Raw genomic sequence first — 10,069 nt, 5'->3', positions numbered from 1 at the left:
TCAGCCTGTTCCAAATAGCAAGTTTCAGGATAGCCAGGCCTACATAGTGAGACCCTGTCTCAAAAAAATCAAACCAGCCAATCACCCAACAAACCAAACCAAACCAAACCAAACCAAACCAATGCAGGATTCTTACTGTTAAGAGACCTGGAAGGTGGTGGAAAACAGAAGGCTACAGCCATTCACATATGTGGAAATATCAAAGCAACCTTCTTAAATGTATACTTAGAATGTTAAAACAAAATTTTAAAGATACAGAAAACTTCAGGAAGGTGTTGTGACTTTTCCTCTTTCTGTGGGGGTGAGGAGTTCAGAAGAAGGCACACAAGCACAGCCGAGTGGTACATTTGTTGTTTTACTGTGAATTTGACATAGCTGAACCAAAGGATTCACAATATTTGATATACTTTGAAGATCGTGTACTATAATCTTAGACATAACCACAGAACAAGCAGAACAATTAAAATTACATAAGGCCTTAAAAACATATCCACAGTGTGTATTATTTTGATTCTCATTCATTACAAATTAAGACTATATACCATTAGTTTATTTTTTATTTTTCTTTCATTTTTCAGGCAGGATTCATTCAAGGAAAGGCAACTTAGTTTTTGTGTGTGAGCTTTATTTATTTATTTTATTTTTTTTACTATACTGGTTAATATAAAATGTATGGCATGTTTTCTTATCCCCTGCATTCAGGAGGGAACCCATGACATTCTCAGATACTACTCCAAAAGAACAGGCCCTACTCTTAAAAACAGCAGAGGTGGAAAGGAACCAAACAGCCAGTCTCTCTGTGGTCTTGAAGATCAACTAACGGAGTTTCAAGTATTCATATAAGGAAGACTACTACAGTTCTAATAATTAGTCAAATTTAAAACAACATTGCATACAAAATCATTCTTGAAGCCCTAACTGTCCTTTAAATAACTGAATGAAAATGTTAAGTAGTTGTCTCACAGTACCAAACATAAGTCAGAACTAGTTAAAATCCAGCGCCATCAGGACTTCTCAGTGACAGGATGAAGAGCTGCTAAGTTAACAGATGGCATAAAAATTAAGACTTCATTTTTTTAAAGGATAAATGTACTATAATTGGAGAATACAGAAAAGTCAATGCATTTTTTTTAACAATAAAATAACCATTTAAGCCTCTATCCCTGTACAGTGGAGTATATATCAACTCAATTTGGATGTTTTCAAACCGTTTTGTTTTTTACAGTTTATTCTGAGTACTTGAATTGCTTTAGATATACAGCTTTTTGAAAGAATATTACATTTGTATACCAGGATATTTAGTACATTGAGATGTTTAAAAATATTTATAAATTTGCTTTTGATATGCAAAAGCATTTGACAATACTTTTACAGCATTTGATTTTATAGAATTAAAATTTCATACAGTACTCATCTTGATGTTTAAAAAAAATTCACAGAAAAAATATAAATTACACAGCCTGACTGCATGATACTGCTATTTCCAGTTTCAAGTTATGGTAATTAAAACCTTCATTAAGTCTGTTAACAAATCATTACCTGTACAGTTATGAAGGCAACTTACATGATTTGTAAACAAAACCTTCAGGTTTTATGTTATTTACCAAGGAGTGCAGTTCAGCAAGAAAAGAAAACCCAGTCTGCAAATTTACAGAGTAGTTTACAAATTTACCAGTTCCTGTGACACGAACTGTTTTAACCTCTCAAGGTATTGTCCATAAAGCTCCACGTCATTGTGTCCTGCCCCTTCAACCCACAGGGGCTCCACAGGTCTTTGGCAGCGCTCAAACAATGCGAGGCCATGGGAAAAGTCAATGACTTCATCTTCAGTCCCGTGAATTATTAATACTGGAGAGGTTATCTTAGAGATTTTGTCAATGCTAGAGAGAATAAGAGAAAGGAAAAAAGCTCAATGAACTGTAGAAAAAAGGAAGTTTCCTGTGTTAGAACAGAAAATTCAAACATTAGAACTGTACAGTAACTCAGCTTTAGGGATGGAAGTCAACTTCAGTAAGATCCAAAGGCCGTCCATCCTTTCCATGACCTCTACGGTGCTGCAGGAAGTTACCTCTGCACAGTTGCTCTGCTTGGACACTGCCACCCTTACATGGAAGCGCTGCCTCGATGCTGAATTTCCCCTAGGCTTCTTAACCCAAGGACCATGCCTGCCTGGGCTAACTTCATTCCCTACTGCACTTATTTTATTCTATCAGTTATTAAAACTCAAGCAAAATCCTTTGGGTTTGTTCTGGTTTAAGGTTAAAAACAGAGAGGAAAACATAAAAAATAGTTTGAAGCTACAAATCGGATGAGTCTATGAAATAGCTATTATATTAGTAAGACAGGTAAAAACACAATGCCAATCAACTAGAAGGTAAAGTGAAGCAGCCTCCAGGCTACAATGGAATACCCTAGCTCTGGCCAAGACATTGCCACGGAGATGAAGGTGGGGGCTGAAACATGATGGAATCCTTCAAACTCTGTTTACAACACAGTAAGGTCCTTCTTTCTCAGACTTCCTGGAAAAGCTGAGTAACTTTCTTCAACTCTAGGTCTGTAGATGTAGGACTCCAGTTTACGTGAAAGGTACTACAGTCACACAGCACACAACAGGCTGGCTCAGTGAGGTCTGTTTGGGTTCTGAAAATGCTCTAATGGCAGGCTTCATCATCCAAGGCAGAGTTTGAGTTTTATTTGCATAGTGTATCCAAGTGGCTCTTTGGTTCTCTACTCTTAACATAAGAATATTCAGATACTGAGTGATCAGATATTGAAGAGAACACTTCAAATGTAAGATAGAGATCAAAACAGACTTTTAGAAAGGCAACTTGGAAAAAGAAACTGACAGGATTTTCCCTGTCCAATTACATTAAAATATTAGTGCAGCAGAAGGCCTGTGATTGGGCAGGGAAAGGGAGGTGGAGCTAAGAGTTGCAGAGACACAGAGCATCGCAGGAGAGGAGGAAGCCAAGATGGAGGCGGCTGGAAGAAGATCCTGAACTAGTGTGGCTTTAATAGCCACAGGTAGTTACGAATATAATATAGGGATATAACTTGTCTGATCTAGGTGGGCAGCTTGTATCATTATCAATTGGCTTTGAAATTATTGTGTGGGTATTGTATGAATTGAGAATTTATCTGACTTGTTAATTATAAGCATCTAGAGTTTTGTTTCTACAGGGTTGCTGGGTGTTGTGGAGGCTGACCGCAGGGTGGACGGTGGTTACGTGGGGCTGGTGTGGCAGGGAAGGGAACTCAGGAGCTCTGGCCCTGCTGGGGAGTTGGCTGGCAGAGAGTAGCTGGATGGAGCACGGGAACTTGTTGGTTCTTTTTGATTTCCCGCAACAAGAAACTATGCAAAGAAATCTTACAAACATGCTTTCTGCATTTCCCCCCTCTGGACAGAGAACACACTTTAATTACAAATAAGATGGAATCTTATAAAGGAATAAGTTACGTAGTGAAACTGATGAACAATCTTGGCACTCTCAAGGCTCTATATCCTAATAAATAAATAACGCAGAAATGTTTACTTAGAGGAATTCAAGGTGAAAATACTGTACTGGCTAGTTCTGTGTCAACGTGGCACAGCTGGAGTTATCACAGAGAAAGGAGCTTCAGTTGAGGAGATGCCTCCATGAGATCCAACTGTAAGGCATTTCCTCAATTAGTGATCAAGGGGAAAGGCCCCTTGTGGGTGGGACCGTCTCTGGGTTGGTAGTCTTGGTTCTATAAGAGAGCAGGCTGAGCAAGCCAGGGGAAGCAAGCCAGTAAAGAACATTCCTCCATGGCCTCTGCATCAGCTCCTGCTTCCTGACCTGCTTGAGTTCCAGTCCTGACTTCCTTTGGTGATGAACAGCCATATGGAAGTGTAAGCCGAATAAACCCTTTCCTCCCCAACTTGCTTCTTGGTCATGTTTGTGTAGGAATAGAAACCCTGACTAAGACAAATAGTGTATTTTCTTTTTCAACTAGCTTATTCCTGAGAAATATCTAAGTATGTCAAACATGAAAAAAGTTCAGAGAATAAGTTGGCAGAGCACCACCTCACCAACTCTCTGTAATTCAGTTAAACAAACTAGGTTCAGTGGCCAGGGAGCTCCCGAGAACTACCTGTTTCTCTGACCCCTCACCAGCCAGGTATTTACAAGTATCATTATGCCTACTTTAAAACAAAATGGGTCTTAAGGATTGAGCTCAGGTCTTCACGTTCCCAGCTAAGTCACCTCTAGCCTAATGCAGAATAAATACTGTTTCTGAATAACGTTTGCTTTCCTGTTAAAGAAGCAAATGACACCTTGGCTTCTGGCCTGCCATTCACAAAACTATCTTTGTATTTCTGCCAACAGAGGAAAGAAGACCAAATGAAACCGCCAGCTTTTCCTTCTTGCCTTCTCTTTGTCCTTGAGAAAAATAGGCCACTAACTTTTTCCAACTAGGAAGATGTCAGGTGGCAACCACTCTTCACCATGGAAAGCAAGAAACAGCCCTTCTCCTTTCAAATACATCCATACGATGTATGACAGCTAACCTTATTCCAGCCATTCAAGAGTTGACTTTCTTGGCACATACAACTGGCAGGTACCATTACTCACCTTCGCCCACTTCTCTCATGCTGTGCCTCTCACTAAACTTCATATTGTTTTGGCACCTACAGCAAGTCTGCGGCCTTCCTCAAGTTGTTCTTTGTAGAACCTCCCACATCCAACCTGCTGCTTTGATCTGTTAATTTACATTCACAGGTCTGTTCTTTTGTGTAAGGACTAGTACACTGCTTAGTTAGGAAAACGCCCTCATCTCATGCTCAAACACTTCAGTCTTTTTCTCAGTCACACGCGGACAGTCTCTGCCACATTCTGACGTCATCCGTTACATGAAGCAGAAGCTCCGGGACACCTTGGTGCGCAATGATTCTGAATATTGAACTTACTTTGGGAATGCATCAAAACAGTAGGTCTTCTTAGTATCAGGGAAAGCAACTCGCATTCCTGAGGTGAGAGGAGAATGAAGAATAACAGCAGCACTCTCATAGCGAGCAGCCAGGTCCACAGATGGCACTGTCCCTATGCTCTGGCCATATATAATCACATTTTCAGGACGAATGCCGTATCTGAGAAATTCACAAGTTCAAAAAACAGTTGGAAGTAAATAGTCCATTGTTTTAAAGATTTGGTACAAAATATCTCATAAGATGGCAATTTATATTTAAAAACTAAAATTACTTAGCCATCATAATTTCTAATGTTACAATAAGCTCTCTACTCAATTATTTCATGCTCACTTCTAATCTTTTAGAAAAGTAATTGCCAAAGTCTTAAAACTTCAATTTTATGAAACTAGGCAGTGGTGGTATACGCCTTTGATCCTAACACTTGGGAGGCAGAGGCAGGCAGATCTCTGAGTTCGAGGCCAGCCTGGCCTACAGAGTGAGTTCCAGGACAGCCAGGGCTACACAGAGAAACTGTCATGAAGCATCAACAACCAAAACATCCTTTAGTGTTATGAGTATTGCAGCTGTGAGTTACAACACCCAACTTGTACCTTAATAACTAAATTATTGTATGATTATTAACATTTACCTCCTTTATTTTATTTTGAGACAAGGTTTCTATGTGTAGTCCAGACTGTACTGGAACTTGCTCTTTAGACTAAGGCAGTCTCGAACTTGGAACTCTGCCCGAGTTTACTTCCAAAGTGCTAGGATCAAAGGTGTGTCCCACCATGCCAAGCATATTGCCTGCCCTCTTCTCTTGAGACTGTTTTATTATGCAGTACATCCCAGCTTCAGCTTCAGTTCACTATGTAGCCCAGGCTGGCCTTAAATGCACGGACTATTCAGCTGCTCAATTTAAAAATATTATAATATCTGACAGTTGTATTAGATTTGAATGGGAGATTCTAATAAGTGGTGATTATTCTGTTAAATGGTGATAACGTCCTTAAAGATGACTGTTATATAAATGTAAAAATTTTAATATAAATTTTTATATAAAAAATTGAGAACCAAACACAATTTCCTTCCTTCCCTGTACAGTAATTTATTTTTTTGAAGACAGGTTTCTCCCTGTTGTCCTGGACCTCACTCTATAGGCCAGGCTGGCCTTGAACTCATAGAGATCCATCTGTCTCTGCCTCCCAAAAGCATTCACCCCCATGCCCAGCCCCAAAAGTTAATTTTATCACTCTGTTAATAATTTACCACTTACATTTACTTTTTCTTACTTTTCAAATTAATGCTTTCATATTACTGCAACTGATTTCAGAGTTCCCTCCACACAGAATTTTGCTATGAGGACATAACTTTATTGGAACGGAAATATTTTAAAAGACATCTTATAAAAGTGGTTATACTGCTGGGCTGTGGTAGCTCATGCCTTTAATCCAGCACTCATCCCCCAAGGTAGCTGCACAAAGTCATGAAATGAAGGGTCTCCCTGACATCCTCAGCATTGGCACTGACCAGGAAAAGTGGGTTCTTTACAGCCTACAGCTTCAGTTTAAACACTGTGGAAAAGGCAGGTTATCAATATGTAATGAGAAACCATTTATATTAAGGTATCTACTATTTATTGTATACTAATCTGAATTATGAAGAACACCACTCAGGAATCTATAAAACTTGCACCCAGAAAAGTTAATGGGTTTCTACTTCCCAAATACAATCTGTCCTCGTTAAAGAATGACATAAGTGAGACACATCTTCATTAATTTTGTCATATTACTTCAAAGAAAATTAAGATGATCTTTCCAAATTTTAGTAGACTAAGATGTAAAGTAAAATGCCAACATGTCTTATTTAATAAAAGTCAAACAAAAGGCTTCTTACATTATCAATGCCAGAGCAAACAAATAGTGAAATCACAGAATAAGGATGTGTGTATTATATCCTAATAAGAAAGCTTGAGAGAGAAACTTTAAATATTCCTAGATTTAAATAAAAAAGATCCTGAAACACACGCCCACACAGGCATTTACACACACAATGCGAGCTGTTTGTCAAGACTACTTTGGCTATTATATAAAATTTTACTATCTTAATGTAATACAATTATGCAAATATCTTCACACTGCATTTCAAAGCATCCGTGTTAAAAATGCTTTCTGTTTCGCTGTTCCACAGTATAACTTATGCAGCATAAGGGTAAAAACCATTACCTTGTCCGAAGAGCCAGCCAGGCAGCTTCCACATCTGCATACAGGTTCTTCTCTGTTGGCTTTCCAGAACTAGCACCATATCCGGAGTAGTCATAGGAGAATATGTTACAATTAATGCGGGAACCCAGACCTATATAAAAACTGCTCATCTGACCAAGATCAACAGCATTTCCATGTGAGAAGAGTAAGGTATACTTAGCATTTGGTGAACAACGCACAAACATACAAGCAATTCTGTTGCCTTTACTGGTTCTTGTCATGAAACACTCAATAGCATCTTTTTCTCGGGACGAGTACTGCCAGTCTGCTCGCTCTGACAGGTGTAAGGTCCAGCGGCTTCCACTTTCATCACACATCAGTGTGTAAGTTGGATCAGGTGGCAAGAATGCTAGTTTTGAAGCAATTTTCCCTGGGCAAGGTGGACAGCAGAAGAGGCAACATAGCTCACTAAATGACAGATTATTCATCTTCTGAAAAAGAAGAAGAGACATCAAATATTTTAATAGCTTAATGTGGACATTGCACTCTCCTACAATAACAAAGACATATGTAAGTATTATTGGTAGTCAAGGACTATTAACTATAATTTCAAGAACCCTCCCAAATAGGTTTAATGACATTGCTCTGGAAACACTTTAAATCCTGGAGTGAAGCAAAGATTTCTGGAAACAGACTCAAGTATTGTATATTCCCCAAAGCAGTGATCATCCTATTTAATAAAACCATTTAAGGCTATCCACAATCAAGATAGAATGTGTGTTTAGGTTTGTTGGTAATTTTTGTGTAACTTGATGGAAACTCAGAATCCTAAGGAAAGGTAAATAAACAAGAGCATTTGGAGACAACTACTGGTTAGCAATGTGGTGTTGTGTGTGTGTGTGTGTGTGTGTGTGTGTGTATTTTCATATTAATCTCCTGATACTCAAAAACACCTTACACATCAGTTTGAGAAAAGAAATTTGCACAAGTGAGCCACGGTAAGACACTAATCATTGTCACATTCACACAGAAACAAGGTTTTGAGCCCCTGAAGCAGTTCAACCAAATGATAATAATCCTTTCATATTACAAACCTATTATTTCTGTTTATAGTTCATGGCTCACGTAAAACTCAGTTCTCACTGAGAATTCAAATCACAATGACAAATAAAGTTAATAGTGTAGTGGTATGAAACAAGCAATGGGGGAATCTTTTGGAACACCACCAATATGAAGACAAAGTGGAACAAGAGTTATAATAGAAGAACACTGGGCATCCACTGGGACATATGGCTTCAGAAGGGCACTGACCCACTTAAGTCATGGAAGGAAATGCCTACCAAGTCAGAGAGCCACTAAAATTGTTTGTATATCTAAAGCAGCTATGATCAATCTTCAATATTTTTCAGTCCTCAACTCAAGGGAGCACAGAGAAAAAAAGAAGAAAAACTGACTACGGATATACTACTAAAATAGAGAACAAAACTAGTGGAGAGTCATAGCTGATTTTTAGAAGGGGCTCTCATCACCACCAAATGCTTGTAGAATCAACTGAGGCTAGGTTACCCAGAGGCAGGAAAACCCGCCCTAAATGTGAAGAGTACCATTTTATGGGCTGGGATCTCAGACTGAGAAAGAAGATCAAATAAACTGGGAGCTCAGAAGCAGACAAAATTTAAGTGATGGAGGACTGAGATAAATCCTGAGAAATTTAGTCTTCTGGAAAAGATATGGCTGTAACAATCATGAACTCACAGCAGCTGTGAAGACTTGTACAAGATTCAGTCAGCAAAGATCTCCAGGTCCAGCCTCTGCCCATAGTGAGGAGCTATCAGCTGTGGATAGTTGCTGAAGGAAGAAGAATGTAATCTTAATTCAGGATATAGTTATTGACAGGTTTCCTATGACCCAGTGGATGGTGCCAGACATATGCACACAGCAGTACTGGAAAGACTTAGTGGGTTATCAGAAAAGAGAAAAAGAGAGGAAGGAAGGAAGGGAGGGAGGAAGGAAGGACGTATGTATGTAGGAACATGAAGAGAGGGATTGTTGGAAGAGGAAAATGGGATATATAAAATCATAGTTTATTGTATGAAATATGTGAAGTTTTCAAGAATAAGGAATCCATAACAAAAAAATATTATTCTTTCAAAAGACTAACAAGACTGACAAAATCTTAGCCAAAGGACTGAGAAAGAACCCAAATTAATAAAAGTAGAGATGAAAGAGGGAGCCATTACAACAGATACCAAAGAAATTCAGAAAAACATTAGATTGTTCCTTGAAAACTAAACTTCCACTAAATTGGAAATATTAAAAGAATGCATTCCTAGATAAATATGACCTTACAAAGTTAAACCTAGCTGGAACAGATCTATAATAAGCAGTAGGGTTTAAATAGCAATTAAAACCCTTAAAAAAAAAAAAAAAGAGTCCTGGCCAAGATGGATTTACTGGTGAACTGTATCAGACCTTCAATGTAATTAACTAATGCCCAATGCTTCTCAAGCCATTCTGTAAAACAGAAAATCCTCAGCAAAAATGCTTGGAAATTGGATTAAAAAAACAACAACAACAACAAAAGAAGAGACCATGTCAAGTTTGAGAAATTTTATTCTGGAGATGCAGCAATGGTTCAATATATACAAATCAATAAATTTTATATTACATGAGTAGACTCAAGAATTGAAATTCCATTGCTATATCAATAGATGCAGAAAAGACTTTTGACAAAATCCAATCTGCTCGTGTTAAAAGTCCTGAAGAAACTTAAAAGAAACATATATCACAAAACCATAAGAATATTTATATGAAGCACCTACAACCCATATTATATTACATGGGGAAAGACAAAGCATTTCCACTAAAATGAAAAACAAGATACGAGAAGCAAATAAAAAGGATATAAATAGGAAAGGAAGAAGCCAACGTGTAT

At 38.2% G+C, this 10,069-nt stretch overlaps 1 protein-coding gene across 2 annotated transcripts in view; it reads right to left on the bottom strand.

Annotated features, from left to right (window-relative positions):
• Positions 1–339: 339 nt before the first annotated feature.
• The window catches only part of Abhd17b (abhydrolase domain containing 17B), a 32,372-nt gene continuing 22,642 nt past the window's right edge, over positions 340–10,069 (bottom strand). The window contains exons 2-5 of one of the 2 annotated variants that reach the window (XM_011247228.3): positions 8,890–8,982; positions 7,156–7,625; positions 4,931–5,110; positions 340–1,880 (exon numbers count right to left, since the gene is read on the bottom strand). In XM_011247228.3, the coding sequence (XP_011245530.1) occupies positions 1,661–1,880; positions 4,931–5,110; positions 7,156–7,622 (867 nt within the window). In that variant the 5' untranslated portion in view covers positions 7,623–7,625; positions 8,890–8,982 and the 3' untranslated portion in view covers positions 340–1,660. The remainder of the gene's footprint in view (positions 1,881–4,930; positions 5,111–7,155; positions 7,626–8,889; positions 8,983–10,069) is intronic. The other variant, NM_146096.3, reaches the window with a different exon arrangement.

This window comes from Mus musculus, chromosome 19 (genome assembly GCF_000001635.26).
Source record: "Mus musculus strain C57BL/6J chromosome 19, GRCm38.p6 C57BL/6J".
NCBI lineage: Eukaryota > Metazoa > Chordata > Mammalia > Rodentia > Muridae > Mus > Mus musculus.
The sequence above is the reverse complement of the archived record's forward strand: the minus strand, read 5'-3'. Positions and strand labels throughout refer to the sequence as shown.